Below are 18,125 nucleotides of genomic sequence, written 5' to 3' on the forward strand. Positions count from 1 at the left end.
GTCTACTGATCTTTTCAAAGAACAGTTTTAGGTTTTATTAATTGTATTATTAATTCCAGCAAAAATGTTTTGTGTTTTAGTTCATTAATTTTGCATTTAAAAATTAATAATTCCTTTCTTCCAAGTTACTTGGGTTTATTTTATTATTTTCTTATTTCTCTAGTTAAATTATTCTTTGAATTACTATTTTTAAAATTTCTAATAATTATATTTCTTCTGAGTCCCATTTTACTCTCAATATGTGTTTAGTATGTAGTACTCTCATTGTCACTCATTTCTAAGTAGTTTATAATTTGCTTTGATTTCCTCTTTTATCTAAGGTTTGTTTGAAGGCCACATTTTGCTTTTAAAATAAATGTATAAACATGTGAGTTATATTTGTTCTATCATTAAAATTCACGCAAATCTTTCATTCCATGCCATAAAGATAAAATGCCATTTCCCTCTTCCTCTTAAAAAATTAGTAAAATTGATATTCCTCCATGTAAATTCCATGACAAGCCACTTTGAATACACAGGAGGTCAATAAGGAGGAGCCTTTGAAGGATGCAGAGCAGATAAGTGACCAAATGCTGGGAAACCAAATCCTCAGACACAAGACTGTAAGTATCAGATCAATGCAATCTATTCAATTTCATTCCAATTCAACTGCACGTACAGCACTTCTTCTTTTGACCCTAACCTTCTGGATCTAGATCAGATCTCACAAGTTAAAGAGCACAGTCCTCCAGACTGTCAAGTCTGCTGAAGACTCCAGACACCAGCCACAAACTTGGAGGTCCCTCTAGCACCCTCATTTCTGACCTGCTGGGTCCCACTAATCCCTCAGGTTCCATAATTTTCTAGAATGACTCACAGAACTCCTGGAAAGCACTATACTTACAATTACAGTTTTATTATAGCAAAAAAGGATACAAATGAAGACAGGTATAGGACAAGGTGAGTTTCTAACTTAAAGGCTCCATGTCCCAAATTGGGACACACTACCCACATACAGGAGTTCTGGTGGCACAGTGGTTACAAGCTTGGCTGCTAACCAAAGGGTCAGCAGTTTAAATCTACCTGCCACTCCTTGGAAACCCTATAAGGCAATTGTACTCTGTCCTATGGAGTCGCTATGAGTTGGAATCAACTCAACAGCAACGGATTTAACCTCCTACATACATCAATGTCTTTAACAATCCAGGAAGCCTATGGAAATTCTGTGTCCAGAGCCTTTACTGGGGCCTCAATTCACAAGCGTGACTGGCTGAATCATGCCTCCCTCCACTGAGGTCAGCTGAGGTTTTTTTGGCCTGGCCAGCCCACACCAAAGAGTCACCTCATTGGGTAGGTGTGTTCTGGAAGCATCATCAAAGACACTTCAATCACGGGGGAAATTTCAAGGTTTTAGAGGTTATGTCTAGAGACCAAGGACAAAGACAAATTATTTGGGTAAAGTTAAAGTCTTCACCCCAACCCAACTATTTACAAACTTATTTGTAATTTATAAAGATCATCCTGGTCACCCTATAGAAAATAAAATGGGGTGGTGGGGATAGCTTCCGTTTGCCCATTTGCCCCACTGAAAAGGCTCCCTTGCACTCCATCCAATGCAAGGTACTGGTAGGAGATTGAGAGGGAGGGAGGAGAGGGAGGTATTTATTCCACCAACTTCCTTTCCGTTGGTCACTGTGGGGTACCTGTGCTCAACTACTGAAGGCCACAGCTCCTGTCAGCAACCCACTCCATATAGAAACATTATTCAGGTTCTGAGAGCCACTTCTTGCCCTTGCCCCTTCAGGCCTAGGGGTATAATGGCTCCCTGCTGTTGCTGTCCCAAGGGTACTGCATTATCCCTTGACAATTTCCTTAAGCCCTATCCCTCCCTTTGAAAATAGTACCTTTATCAATAGGCTCCCACTTAGAGTGTTCCATCTCTTTTTTTGCTGGTAACCACATAAGGTGAAAGATATTAAAGGCAAATAAATTCTTTAGGACTTTGATGAAACATACTAAATGAGATATGATAAACCCTCAGCTACAGCAGTAGCAGTGGAGACAGAGAAAGGCAGGTTTGAGAAATTGTGAGAAGGAAGCTTTAATCAGATTTAGTGATTAATTAAATGGGGTAGGGGAAGAGAGGAAACAAGAGGGAGGAGCTTAAAGCAATACCCAAGTTCCTGGGTTTGATGACCAGGCAGATGGTCATACCAATTATGGGGAGAGAAATAATTATGGAAGTGCTGATGGATATATCCAGTAAAAAAAAAAAAAAAAAAAAAAAAAATTTTTTTTTTTATATAGGAGCTAGGTATAAATAAAGAGCTGGCATTCAGAGAGAATTGCTTGAAAATATATTGTAGAGAATAGAAAGACAGAGTAAAAACAGGCTTGGCTATTTGTCATCTGTCAGAATTGCACACAGTCCATCTGAAGGGCTGTTTGTCACTGCTGACTTCATCTCTCTAAGCTCTCCACTCTACCCATTAGAGAATTTGCGTCAAAAAAGGAAGCTTCTGGGGAAATCTATGATAATTTCCAATAAACCCATGAATATCCCATTCCCTAACAACTCTTTCTTCTCTTCTCAATCTCCAAATAACCCACCCACCCTCAACCTAAGCCATATACCCAGCTCCCTCCTCAGCCCTGCCACTCTGTGTCTCATCCAACTTAATAAACATTTACTGAGTACTTGCTACATGTCATGCATGGCATTAGAAACTAGAGATACATATATTAACAGAACACAGTTCCTGCCCTCCAAACAACTGACAATCTTTTGGAGCCTCCAACGACTAAGTGGAACAAAGAGACAGTTGGAATACAGTGTGAAGGCTGTGACAGAGGGTAAACAAAGTGTTGAGGAAGGCTAGAGGCAGTATTTATTTAATTTTATCTATGTGTGTGTGTATTGGGTGCATTAAGGTGATTCATAGTCACCCCATGTGACAGAGTAGAACTGCCCCATTGGGTTTTCTAGTCCTCAATCTTTAGGAAACGGATTGCCTGGTCCTTCTCCTGTGGAGCAGCAGGGTGTGTTTGAGTTGCCAACCTTTCGGATAGTAGCCAAGCTCTTAACTTTTGCACCACTGGGGCTCCTTAATTTTATCGAAGGTGTCCAGAAAAGTCTAATAAAAGAAGCTATGTGTGAATTAGGCCTTAAAAGATGAGTGGAAATTTTCAAAATAAGAAGTAGTAGTTTTGTGACGTACATTCCATTTGGAGTGTGTCAGTGTGAGGCACCCATGGGACATTCTTAGGGACTAGGTCCCTGAGTGGTGCAATGGTTGCACTGAAATACTACCTCAAAGGTTTGTGGTTTGAACCTACCCAGTAGCACCGTGGAAGAAAAGTCTGGTGTTCTGCTTCCATACAGATTACAATCAAGAAAACCCTAGAGAACAGTTATACTCTGTAACACGTGGGGTCACCAAGAGTTGAAATTGACTCAACAGCAGTGGGTTTCATTTAGAGATGGATACACTAGCCTAGAACTCAGGAAACAACTTCTTTTCTGGTACCTTACAGTGCTTATCTTCATACACCTAGCTCTCAAGGTGTATCAGAGCTCAATCAACTAATTCATTGGGTGGAGTAGGGAATAGGAATAGGCAAAAGGGTGGGTATTGAATGAGCATCAGACATTTGCATCATCATCACCATCATTATCACTAATATTTGCACATAATGAATACAATGTCACTAAGTTGTACATGTGAAGAATGTTGAAAGGACAAAGGTTTTGTTATTTATATATTCACCACAGTAAAAAAAAAAAAAAAGAAAGAAAGAAAGAAAATGCAAGGCCCTCTGTTCAAAATTATTAAGCATTTCAAGATGGCGGCAGCAGAGCATTAAACCACATTCAAGATTCTTCAGAGCACAGGTCACACACTCATGAAGCTAGTCTTGGTGCCAGGCAATCTAGCATATTCAATATAATAATGAAGTCAAGGTTACTATTATCTCTATTTCATAAATGTGGAAACTGATGCATGGGGATATCTAGTAATTTTCTCAAAATCACCCAGTTGGCAAGTGATAATACAGGAATTTGAACTTCAGTACTGACCCCAAAGTTCAAGCTCTTTACCCAATATCTATGTCCACCATTTCATCCCCATTCCCTGACCCTCTAAAACCCAAATTTCCATGACTTCAACAATTCTCCCACCAAACTTAAGAGGACAACTAACTTGATCAAGGTCACACTCAAGTGGTTGAGCTGGAATAAAAACATCAATAAATGTGTCTTCAAAACTTGCCTCTTAATCTTTACACCATATCCTGGCTGTCAGGGTTCAGATACTGACTTACCACTTACCTTACCTTGAATAAACTATTACTTTTAATCTATATTTACAGAAGTAGAAAGTGAGTCTTAGAAAGGTAAAGTATTGCAAAGGTTCACACAGCTTGTAAGATGTAGATTTTCAGCATCTAAAATCTAGGGGGTCTGGCTTCAGAAGCTGTACTTTAACCCCATCACCATGATATCACACCTGCACCTACACAGCCACACACACAGACATAGACCTGCAGGAATGTCAGAGGCCATCCCTTTCCTACCAGGCAGGCCCACATGAGCCTACGTACAGACATGCACATAGAGCACACGTATGCATATACAGCACACACATGTGCATGAACACACATCCAATCCTATCATTATATGGCTCTAATTCCCTTCCTGGGTGTAAGAGATCACAACTTTGGAGCCCAGATCCCCACAGGCTCCTGGTTACAGAACTCAATGAGGGCAACAATAATGTTGTCCCCTCCTGGGAAGAATACAAGACCAATTTTCCAGGGCTCTGTCATGTCGAAAGTACAAGACCCATGGGTCTCCCTGGTTGTCTCCTGGGAATCACCAATTCCCACCTGAGGTAGATAGGAACCAGCACATTTCTAAGACTGTCCACACTTCAAGCTGGCCTCACTCCTTAGAAGTTGAAAGCCTGATTTTAACTCGGTTGCAGACCCCAAGCCCATTCAGGACCCTGAATCTCCTTTGTCAAGGCCACAGGTAGGCAGGTTGAGGAGTTTTGGGGAACAAGAACTCTGAAGGCAACATCTTCATGTAATCTTCCTTCCTCTTCCTGATTCTATCTTTTTGTCTTCTCCATCTCAAAATTCAGAAAACATCATCTCTCCTTCTATTTTTCCCTCTCTCTTCCTTCGATCTCTATGAAACATTTCTGAAGAACCTACCGCCCCACAAGGCACTGTTCTGGGCATTGGACCCTGCCCATAAAGGGCACAGTATACATCCTGCAACCTGAGGCCCACAGAATGTTCCCCTCCAGGAAACTAGGTCAGCAGGGGAACGAGTGAACAAGAAAGCCCCCCTTCTACGATCCAGGATGCATACTCTGTACACTCTGTATTAACAGCTGCACCTATGAATGTTCATTGGTCACAGGTAAGCCGGACAACAGGATACACTGACAACTTCAAAATCTAATCCATTGAATTATATTTTTTACTGTTCTTTTTGTTTGTTTTGTTGTTTTGAATATACACAGCAAAACATACACCAATTCAACCATTTCTACACGTACAATTCAGTGACATTGCTTACATTCCTTGAGCTGTGGAACATTCTCACCCTCCTTTCTGAGTTGTTTTTCCCACCATTAACATAAACTCACTGCCCTCTAAGGTTCCTATCTATTCTTTCAAGTTGCTGTTGTCATTTTGTTCCCATATAGATAGTTCTTAAAAGAGCATAATGGTCAAGACAGATTTTTTTTACTAGTTAAGCTAGACTCTTTTCTGGTTTTAAGAAAACTTCAAGGAATATTTTTGGTTTAAGGTTTAAAGATTATCTCAGACCAACAGTTCCAGGGGTTTATGCCATCTCCATGGCTCTAAAAAGTCTGAAGTCCATAAGAATGTGAAAGTCTGTTTTGCATCTTCCCCCTTTGGATCAAGATTTCTTTGACAGAATATTTGATCAAAATATTCAGTAATGGTAGCCAGGCACCATCCAGTTCTGGTCTCATGGTTACATGTTCCATCTCATCCTCCTATTCCTGACTCTTCTTCTTCCTCATTTGCTCTAGGTGAATAGAGACCAACTGACATGCCTTGGATGGCCCTTTCAAGTTTTTAAGATCACAGGCACTATGTAACGAACTAGGAGGCAGCCTGATATGCTGAATTATTAAAAGGGAGAGAGGAAGAGTCAGGCATTCTGAAAATCAGCAAGTCCCAGGAAAAGAAAGGCAGAAAAAAGAAAGCAGAAGTTGGTTGAGCACAGCCTAGACCTGGAAAGACTGGTTTTAATCAGAAGTCTGAGGGCCTTAATTTGCCCAGAAAAACACTCAACCCACACTGAGTAGGAAATGAGAAATTAGACAGAGGCTCCTACTCTGTGGAGCCAAGAGATATGAGGTAAAACTTTAATCTGATCTTAGTAAGAACTAGGCAGAAAGGAGAGATGTTAGAGAGCTGGAAAGAGAAGGACCATCCTGAAAAGATTCCTAAGCAGGACATATCTTCTCACAGGCACCATATGCCCAACACTGATGACATATTTGTCTTTCTGATGGCAGTAGGAAGTGGGGAGGTAGGGGGAAAATGAGTTCCCTAACAATTGTACCAGAAAAGATATTAAGATCAGATACTGGTACTGTGAAAGTTGAGAGGTGTTGTATGCTCGGGATTTGACAGAACTGAGGTCCAAAGTTCCCTACAACCTTTCCTCATTGAATGCAAGGAAGAGAGGAAAGCATATGGCTTTGTGGAGATGGGAAGCAGAAATAGGAGTGGAACGGAAGGAAATCAAAAGGATCCCAATGTGTGAAAGAAAAGGAGGGAATAGAAGGAGTGAGTTAACAAGGAGGCTCAAGGCACTTGGCAGTATGAGGAATTCTGCTTGCAGAGGACATAGCAGCTTAGTTCTCTACCACATGTGTCTGATTTTGAGAAGAGATACGATACAGTAATTTAAAGCAGGCAATTTGGAGTTTGATATACCTGGGCTTGATTCTTAGATCCACCATTTAACAGTTCTGTTACTCTTTCAAATTCAGTAACCTTATCTATAAAAGGGGAATAATAATGTTATTTACATCCTAGTGTGGTGGTAAGGATTGAACTAGAGAGACATGAAGCACAGAACCTGTCCAAAAATATTAGTTGACTTTTTTTTTTTCCAATTTAGTCACTTTCCTGACTTTCCTCGCTCATACAGGACAGCAGGTGCATGGATGATGGATAGCTTTCCACCAGTATACTGCCTACCATACGTTTCTAACCAACATAGGAAATGCATTCTGTGTTTCATGTTTGTACTCCTAATTTTAAGGGGGCTTGGGGTGGGTAAAAGAAAAGAAAACCTACCTGAGATGACAAATGTTCACAACATGGAAAATCTCAACTGAGAAAGCTGAAAAGCATAGAAATAGTCTATATTTCCAGTCTGTAAGGAAGGGAGTAAATATCTTAATATTTTAAGGTACAATTTTTTTTTTTAATGCACATTAAGGAAGGGAGTAAATATCTTAATATTTTAAGGTACAATTTTTTTTTTTAATGCACATGGGGACACCATAGGACAGAGTAGAACTGCACCACTGAGTTTTCAAGGAGCACCTGGTGGATTCAAACTGCTGACCTTTTGGTTAGCAGCCATAGCACTTAACCACTATGCCACCAGGGTTTCCTAAAGTATAATAAAAAAAAAAAAGTATAATAGTGTGATTTAAATGGCTTGGAAATGCTCCCAGTCCCTCCTGGTCCTCCCCAAACACTAACATATGACAAGCCCCATCATTAAAATGACATTTCTCTAGCTTATTGTGTGGGCAATAACACTAACTACCTGTAGACGGCTTTGTCAAATACTTTTCACTAACTTTCATTTGAGTCTCCAAACAACTGATGGGTAGGCAGGGCAGAAAATGGCACCTCCATCTTATAGATGAGTATACTGAGGTGAAATGACTTGCCCAAGACATGAAGAAACACACAGTCTTATCAGGTCCAGCTAAATGGAAGGGGCTAAGCTACTGACCTGGAGAAACATCATGTACATCTGGGGAATCCACGGTTCAACACAAAAGGGATCACTTAGCCCTTTGCCACCAGGAAAAACAATGTCCCCAGAGTGAAGCTGAAAACACAGTGAAGGAAATGGGAACAGAGTCCAGAGAGTCAAGTGAACATATTTCCCAGAAGTGGCATGAAGAGTAGTTGTCTCAGATTGACAATATCAGTTAAAAACCAAAATGCTCATAAACTCCAACTTAGCATTCCATATTTCAGAATGTACTTTATACCATAGAAATTCTCTTGTAAGTACAAACAATAAATACAAAAATTTCCATTGTCACACTGTGGAGTCCTTGGGTGGTGCAAACAGTTAAGTGCTTGACTACTAGTAGAATGGTTGACAGTTGGAACCCACCCAGAAGCTCCTCGGAAGATAAATCTGATGATTTCTTTCTGAAAGATGACAGCCTTGGAACCGCAGTGGAGCAGTTTTACCCTGAACACACAGGGTCGTCATGAGTCAGAATCGACTCAACAGCAACTAACAACACTACTTGTGGGGGAAAAAATGCATTACGGATAGTATGATTCCGTTCCTGTATATAGTACAAGAAAACCTGCGAAAGGTGGAACCCGTGTAAGGCAGAAACCTATCGGAGAAGGAAATTTCAAATATTTTCCACTAAAGTGAGTGATAGGAAAGTGCTAAGACTGCACCCTGTCCAAGGCAGAAAACTTTCAAGACCCGGAAAAAATAAGGCAGTCCTGTAGAGTTCCATCTTTCACAGGTTTCACCGTATGTACAGATCTCTGTACAAAAAATAACATCACAAATCTAAAATATAAGCACAACTCTAGTCCTCTGGGAAGTGGAATTACAGGAAACTGTCACCTTTCTGATTACAAAATTAATACGAAAGAACATATGTTCATTATTTTCTAAATGCAAACAATATAAAGTTAAATACGGAAGTTACTCCTAGCTCTATCCTTCCAATCTCACTTCTGAAGGTAACCACACACACACAAATACACACGCCACACACAAACACTATGTATAAAGTATTCTTTTCTTTACAAAAATGAGTTTATGCTATATACACTGTTCTGTAATCTGCTATGTCACTTAACAGGCTATCAGACAATAGAGGAACAATGGTAGTATAGCTTAGCAATGAATAGCTCTGGATCTGCAGTCATATTGCTAAAATTCCTACTGTGGGATCTGGTAAATTACTTAACTTTGCGAAGCTCCAATTATTTTTTTCATTTGTAAAACAGCGATAATAATAGTGTCTATCTCTCAGGATTTGGAGAGAATAAACTGATAGAAGGCATGAAAGTCCTCAGCTCAGTGTGTGGTATATATTGAGTGCCCACTAAAAGTTGTCTAACATTAGCCGTCTAATTTCTTTAAAGACTGCATGATATTGAGTTATAAAAATGCGCTGTTGTTAGGTGTTGTCAATTCCATTCCAACTCATAGCAAACTGTGTACAACAGAACGAAACACTGCCTGGTACTGCGCCATCCTCACAATCTTTGCTTTGAGCACAGTGTTGCAGCCACTGTGTCAAACTATCTCGTCAAGGGTCTTCCTGTCTTTCACTGACCCTCTATCTTACCAAGCATGATGTCCCTGTCCAGGGAATGAAAAATGCCTTATAAATTGTTTAATAATTCATCTCTGTGAATATTTAGATTGTTTCCCCATGGGTTGTTTTTGTTTGTTTGATTAGTTGGTTTGGTTTGGTATTATAGACAATGCTACAGTAAAATATCTGTACATATATCTTTGTGTTATCATATATGGCTATTTCTATAGAATTTTTTTTATAGAATATATTTCTAGAAGTTGAATTATTGAATAAAGATATGCAGATTTTTAATTCTGACAGAGGTTACCAAAAAACCTAAACTGATTTCCCCCACACTACTAGTGTATGTGAGGGTCTATTTCTCTTTGTATGTTATCAAAACAAAATTAGTACCCATCTGATGGATGAGAGTTGTATTCAGCGTTCAGTGTCTAATTATTTTCTTGTTTGTTTTGATTACCAGTAAGATTGAATAATTTGCCTTATGTTTGCTTCAGTAAATGTATTGAGATATTTGAGTCTGTAGTTCATATTTTTAGTTTAGTTTTTTTTTTATTTATATAGTTCCCTTTGGTGTGATTTTCAAATTTTTGAAAAAAAGTATTTTGTCATTCTTTCTTCTACATTTCATTTCCTGTTGAAATGGCATTCGTACCCTGAAACCAAAAAAAAAAAAAGTTCCCTTATTTTTGGCTAGTACCTATTTTATAATTTTTGTTTGCTTTGTATTTTTACTTTTAGATTATTCATCCTTATGGATTTTATTTCTATATATGAAGTTAGATAGAAATCTAGGTTATTTTCACCAGATGTTCAGCCAATTGCCATAAATACTATTGAATAAACCATCTTTTCTCCTCTGCTAAGAAATGAACCTTTATATTAAATTCCTATATTATACATGTATAAATACAGAAATATAGGATTCTCTATATTAGTTCATTGATTTGTTTTTCTCTCTGTGTGCCAGTTTCATACTGTTTTTGGTTAATACGTGCTTTGATTGGAAGTTGAAAATGTTCTCTTTCATTATTCTAATTTTTGAAAATTATCTTGTCTGTTCTTAGACATTAACACCCTTAGATGAATTTTAGAACAACCTTCTAAAGTTCCATTAAAAATATCATTGGGGTTTTTGTTTGAGTTGCATTGAATTTTCTTATTAGTCTGGGAAGGATCAAAGATTTTTTAAACTTTGAGTCTTCCTTTTTTGGAGTATAGGATCTTCGTTTATTCATATCTACCTTTCTGCTGTGTCATAGAGCCATCAGATAAATTTATTCCTATGTAGTTTTTAGATTTCCTTGCCATCGGAAACTGAATCTTTATTTCCCATTACATTTTCCTAACATGGGAAAGGCATCTATATTTCTATATTTATCTTGTTATCTAACCACCTTGATAAAATCTGCTTAGGTTTTAATGGTCTTTCAGATGATTCTTAGCTTTTCTAAGTAGAAAACATGTCAATTAAAATAATGATAATTTTGTCTCTTCTAATGTTTAAGCCCCCTATATTTTTAGTTTTGCCTCATTTCACAAGCTTAGATCTCCATCTGAACAATGTAGCTTAATAGTGGTAACGGGTCACCCTTGTCTTATCTTTTTTGTGATACTAGGGAAATGGAACTCTTATATTCTAAGTTACATATTTTTGTAATATTTGAATATTGAGAATGAGAGCCTCATCATTTTTTAATTGGAAAAGAATAGCATGCATACTCAAAGAATAAAGCTCAGCAATACAGGGTCTCCCTGGTAGTATTCCTATTGTGTGCCTTCCATGGACCAGGACCTTATAATTAAAGTAGCCAGATTATGTTAGCCAAAAGTCACCATTGTTTGCAAAGCAAAAACATTTAAATAAACATTGAGGAGTCTTTCCTATGAAGATTCTGGAAGTCTCGGCTAAATTTTATGGGTACCAAGCGAGCCGGATTAAGGCATGTGAGGGCCCTAAACACTGATAATCTGTGGTGACCCCTCCTCTGCTTACTCACACTTTCGAATGGAATATGCAAGTAACATATATACATATATACATATACATGTGCGTGTGTGTCTTAGCTATCCATGATGTAACTTCTTTTTAAATGTGACTATAATATTAGCGATTGAACATAAAGGTGGCATATGCCATTTTAGGGGAATGAGATGAACTGGATTATAAAATTTTTAGTGGATGCGGGGTACTAAGATTTTTAATATAAACCACATTTTCTACAAAAAAATATTCCACATATTCTACACATAGAAAACTAGTCAGTGAGCTTAGCTTGTTTCAATAATCAATGTAAAATTCTGTTTCTCCCCCACAACAAAAAATTGACTTTCACCAATTTTGCGTTAAATGACTCATGCTTCAATTTCAATGCTTGTTTTGTAATAAATGCTATAATTATAAGTGAACAAATGAATAGATGCCATGAAAGATAATTTAATGATCAGAAAACTAGTATTAAAACAAATTATTACATTTTATTTTTAGATAGATCTTTCATATCTAACATGTTATAATTAAAAAACAATTCTTTCTCTTACAAATTCTTCAATTATTTCTCTTACAAATTCTTCAATTATTTCATCACAATTAAGCTGCCAAACAAGATCTATTTCCTTAAGTAATAAGGATTATAAACCAAGTCCTTCTTGAATCATTGTTACACGCTAAGGGTTTTTGAGTCTCTTTAGGGATGAAAATGAGCATTCTGTTGTGTGCAATTTTGTGATTATTAAAGGTAGGAATATGCATGAAGCAGTTTTAACATTGGAAAATACAAATTGCATTTTATCTCCCATTATGGAATCATTCGTGCCAACATAAGTAAAATTTGTCTTTCCTGAATCTATTAACTCAGCTCTCGTGTAAGAGTAAAAGTGTCACGCTTCTCTGTAACAGTTTGTTTTTTAATCATCAGGATCAATCTGCACTAACTTTTTGGATGCCTTCATGCATTCTTCATCAGTTATATCCACATTGTTTAAGAAGAAAAATCTATTTGAAAGAACTTCCTACACTTTTGTCCTTTTCATGTAAGATTCATGTGTGTCAATGATTGTGTAGTAGGTGGTTACACAAAATTGATCTCTAGCAGTCGGTGATACTTCTGGAGCACCTCCGTCATATATTTGTTTCTTTCTAATGCTTCTAAAACCTGAACTGCTTGATAATTAGTATTTGGCAGTATTTGTTTCTTTGTGTTTTAAAAATCTTCTCTTAAATTATGCAAATACCCTGTTACTGACTGGTAAAAACCTGTGCATGTCTTCAAATTTACTTCTGAATCTTGGGAGATCTTGACTCATCTGATGAATATGCTACAATATATTATTCCACATTATCAACATAAATACATTCTCTAGTGTTTGCATTTTGTTGCTGATATTTTCATTTTTGGTATCTCCTTTTTGTGTCTTGTCTTCAGCAATATTTTCTAAGGCATCTAGAATCCGAGCGTACCATTCTGAGATTGGAATCATTGCTACTGCATATGCTTCCCAATGTGTATTAGGAAGACATTTAAACACTTGATAGTTGCCCAAATATGTTTAAGAATTGCCCATTGGTGAGTAGAGGTGGCAAAAAATGTACAGAGTAGCTGGACAGTAGGAAAAAATTGCTTCCAGAAAACAATCTACTGCACTACATCCTACAAGAAAACGTGAATGTGCATATCCGTTATGTTCTAAAATTTTCTGTTGCATGTCTTTTTAACACCCTGACATATCGACAGCATTGTCATAGGACTGACCTCTACACTTAGGAAAATCAATTTTGCAAACTTCACATAAATAGTGAAGTACTTGAGCTACACTTTCTTCACTGGGATGACTTTTTAAGCTAGTAAATGTGATAAATCACTCAACAGATTTTCCATCTGTTGTAGTTACACATCTTAAAACAATACTTAGCTGACCTGTATGAGAAAGGCCAGGAGAGGAATCTACAGACAAACTGAAATATGGAGCTATACTTATTTCACTGAAAATAGCTGATCAAACTTAATCACTTATTAAGTTTATTAATCCTTTACACATTGTTTTAGACATGTACGATGGGTTGCTCTTTCCTGTGTTACCATATTTTGAGATATGACCTGCTAAAAAGGGATCAAACTAAGAACAAATTCAAGTCAACCAAAAAAAATTTGCATTTTGTGGGGTCACAAACACTTCATTTCTTACTCAAAAAGACTGCCCAGATTCAGCAATTCTTATAATGACAGCAACAATGCCTTGCAAGAAGACATTGCAATACAGATGTTCATGAGTTTCCAGTTCATGAGCTAAGCCAAAACCATGTCTTCAGTTTAAATATGACAACATACAATCTCTGTGAGGTGAACTGTTTCCACATTTATCAATCATGTTTCAGTTGTCCAAGTCACTACATAGATCACTAGCAAATCGAGAATTAAATGATTTAAGACTGTGCAGTTTCCAAACAAAATGATACACAGAATCAACTGATGGAGAATACAGTGACCACTCCCTGTATAATTTTCAGTATTACTTTTGCATCCTAGAAATATATTCTGGCTCAAGAATTTTCAAACGATTCACTGTGATGTTGGCAATCACTTGGCCTTCTTTTGATCCAATAATTTACATCATTAGGAGAAAAATTATTACACATAGCAGGATCTATAATTCTGTCACTTATGGGGTCTGCTGAAGTAACAATTTCAGAGTATAAAATAGCTTCACTTTTTATACCATTATTAATTTTTTTACTACAACAAGGAATGGATTCAGACTTTGGGACAAATTCTGTTATATTTGTATTGCTATTAGTAATTTCAGCAGTAGCAGAGCTAGCACAATGACTTGCACCCATTAAACTGAAGTGTTTAATGCAAGAAGTCTCTTCTGATCCTGATGTTTCAAAAAAGAAGTTAATTTTGGAGTTGTCTTTAGGGATTCACAAATCCTTTTCTTGTTACCGTGTGTGAGCTTTCATTTTTGTGCCCCACTTAGTTGTTTCCATTTCATTTTATTTGGATATAAAATTATGTCACTTTTTAAATTTGGTTCTAAGGTAGCAAATAAATTTGAATAATTAAAATAAATGAAATAAAATAAAAATGAAAATAGAAAAATTTATAAAATGAAATTTATGTTCAAATTTGGATGTTAATGTTAAAAATTATTCCACAGACCAGGATCTGTACTTCTGCTGTTAGTAATTAAAATTAGTAGATAAAAATAAAATTAATTTGTAATATGTAATTTTTTTGTTCAGGTCTGAGATAGAAGAAATAGTACTTACAAAGCAGCTGGAAATAATTTCATTCATTTGCCGTATGATGTTTGTTTGTGGGCCCTTTGCAGATCTCCATGAGTGGTTTTGTATTGGAATAATACTTAAAACGTGTGCACCCACTTTCCCTCCTTTGATGCTATGTCTTCACATTTCATTGAAACACTGCTGATATCCGATGAGGACGTGGGCAATAGGAGAGATCATGATACAAATACAAGGGTATGCTCAATTTGAAGACACTTTGCATAACACCACATACATCACTAGTCACATGATTACAGTGACCCTGGTGCTTCATATGTGGTCGACTAGACAGAATTGAATGTGAGGTTACACCTGACCAGTCTGAAATGAAAAGGAAAATATAATTGTTATTGTATACAAAATTTATAAAATGGTATCAATTTCATTTAGTCCCCTGCCAGTTTCCATCCACTGCAGTGCTCACTTTTCTTTGTTTCCTGTCTGCTTGGAATCTATAAGTCCTTGCTCTGGACGACTGGTGCGCCTGCTTTGTTCATGCCCTAAGCACATGCTTACCTTGTTTATTGTGTAATCTGTCCCACGTATCAAGGAATATTCATTAGTTCTGATGATCATTTTGTACCATCCTCACATTACACCAGCCCAACTATGAGCAGATGAGAATTCATAGGGACATAAGCAATGAAAACATCCCGATTCAAAGTAGGACCCAGCAGCCTCTTTCCTGGGATAAAATAAGAGGCTAAGGAGTTGGTCAAGACACAAGCTAAAAAAAAATTTTTTTTAAAGAGAATTGAGAGGAACTCAGATAAACTAGGGCACATAGAAGTTTCTATGAATACACGGGAAACATTTAGCTTCCAATTTAGGAAGCAGGTCTTGATTTTATTTTCTTTTTTAACTCTCTCGTTGCTGAATTAGATTTTCTATTTGTTTTTCTGTAGTTGCTTGAAGTAAGCATTTTTTAAAATTCTAACAAATAGAAGTAGGCTTTTTTTATAGGTTGGAACTTAGGAAAATAGCTGAATTGATCGCATTATCTTATGCATCCCTCCCACTGCTCCTCTAAACAACATCCAGGAAGCCCAGAGACATGGAGATAAAGAGCTACAGCAGCAGCACTTCAGGCTTCATCCTTCTGGGCCTCTCCTCCAACCCTCAGCTGCAGAAGCCTCTTTTTGCCATCTTCTTCACCATGTACCTCGTCACCATGGTGGGGAATGTGCTCATCATTCTAGCCATACATTCTGACTCCAGGCTTCATACTCCTATGTACTTTTTCCTCAGCAACTTGTCCTTCATGGATATCTGCTTCACAACAGTCATTGTGCCCAAGATGCTAGTGAATTTACTATCAGAGGAAAAAACTATCTCCTACGTGGGCTGCCTGATCCAGATGTACTTCTCTATGGCCTTCGGGAACACTGATAGCTACCTGCTGGCATCCATGGCCATAGACCGGCTGGTGGCCATCTGCAACCCCTTTCATTATGATGTGGTCATGAGCCCACGGCGTTGTCTTCTCATGTTACTGGGTTCTTGCACCATATCTCATTTGCACTCCTTGCTCCGGGTGCTGCTCATGTCTCGTCTGTCTTTCTGTGCCTCTCATGTCATTAAGCACTTTTTTTGTGACACTCAGCCTGTGCTAAAGCTGTCCTGCTCTGACACCTCCTCCAGCCAGATTGTGGTCATGACTGAGACCCTGGCTGTCATTGTGACACCTTTCTTGTGCATACTCTTCTCCTACTTACGGATTATCATTGCTGTGCTCAGAATCCCCTCCGCAACTGGGAGGTGGAAGGCCTTCTCTACCTGTGGCTCCCACCTCACTGTAGTAGCCCTGTTCTATGGGAGTGTCATCTATGTTTATTTTAGGCCCCTGTCCATGTACTCAGTAGTGAAGGACCGACTAGCCACAGTTACATACACTGTGGTGACACCCATGTTGAACCCTTTCATCTATAGCCTGAGGAACAAGGATATGAAGAGAGGTTTGGGAAAGTTAAGGGACAGAATTCACTCATAGAACAACAAGATGATGGAATGTCAAATTTGGGAGATGACCTAAGAGACTGTCAGGTTATCCTTCCCTCTTTAGCTATTATCCACATAGCATCCAAGGATGTCATGAGAAGTGGTATTGGATAGCGGTAGAAACATTGGCCTGGAGTCAGAACACTTGGCTTTTATCTATAACTTTGACCAAATATATGTTCAGTCAGAGACTTGGTACTGCTAGGAATCAGATTTCAGGAAAATAATTGATTAACACCAGGTAGTAGAATACAGCTATCCCTCAAATAACTTTTCTGTAAAATAGTCTATGGCCAGTACTAAAGAAGAATAAACTGTGTGGGATTTAGAGAACTGGGAAAAACTTCTTGGAGCAAGATACCTAAGATCATCATCCTGAAAGACAGACTAAATTTTCAGAGACAAGGGACAAGAAATGACGAAGTGGGCAGAATATTTCAAATAGCAGAAACCACCTGAGGAGGTAGAGGCATTGAATGTTGGAATATATTTGAGCTACTTTGAAAAGACCTGTGAGGCTACAGTCTTCTGAACAATTTGATAACAGGGAGAATAAGGCTGGCAAGATTAAATAATTTACAAAGCTGACTTGCCCTCCCTGCCACTTCCCCATCACAGAGTGATCAGAGTGCATTCTCAGTACCTGTCTCCTTCTCCCCTCTCCCTTAATTCATCCTTTCTCCAGATGACCAGTGCACTCACTGACCTGCCCTTTATATCCTGGAAGGAGCAATACATCTGTCAAGGTGAGCTAGAGGATGATGTGGAAACAACCAGCCTCAAAATCTTAGGATCTTAACACCAAAGGTTTACTTTTCATTGCTTGTTCTTCACCAAAAAGTGTAAGTGTGCTGCTCATTTTAGACATTCAGGGCCTAAACTTATGGAGCGGCCCCTATACTAAACATTGCTAATAACTCTGTCAGAAGGTGAGGAAGACCCTTGAAGATTTTATACTGACAATTCTGGTTCAGAGTGCCCCACACCACTTGTGCCCACAACTTATTGTTCACAACTAATCTGATTACCCCACCCGACCACAAGGGAGCCAGGAAGCACAGTCCAAATATGTGCATTGTTGAAACATCTCAATTGGTATTCTGTCAATTCATGGAGTCTTGTTTTTTGCCATTGCTTTCAATGTAGCTTAGAATCCTTCCGTCAATACCATCAGTTCTTGTTCTTGATCATATGCTACCTACTGAAATGACTGAATGTTGACCAATTCTTTTTGGTGTAGTGACTCTGCATTTTCCTTC

General features: G+C 38.0%; 1 protein-coding gene across 1 annotated transcript; it reads left to right on the top strand.

Annotated features, from left to right (window-relative positions):
* Positions 1–15,820: 15,820 nt before the first annotated feature.
* Positions 15,821–16,858, top strand: LOC126082952 (olfactory receptor 1L6). Its single transcript, XM_049896139.1, has one exon. The coding sequence runs from the start codon at positions 15,923–15,925 to the stop codon at positions 16,856–16,858; it is 936 nt and encodes a 311-aa protein (XP_049752096.1). The 5' UTR covers positions 15,821–15,922.
* The last annotated feature ends 1,267 nt before the right edge of the window (positions 16,859–18,125 follow it).

Source organism: Elephas maximus, chromosome 9, assembly GCF_024166365.1.
Source record: "Elephas maximus indicus isolate mEleMax1 chromosome 9, mEleMax1 primary haplotype, whole genome shotgun sequence".
NCBI classification, from domain to species: Eukaryota; Metazoa; Chordata; class Mammalia; order Proboscidea; family Elephantidae; genus Elephas; species Elephas maximus.

What these genes read in the sequence shown, in the direction of transcription:
- LOC126082952 (XM_049896139.1), top strand. Translation starts at nt 15,923, where the DNA reads ATGGAGATAAAGAGCTACAGCAGCAGCACTTCAGGCTTCATCCTTCTG.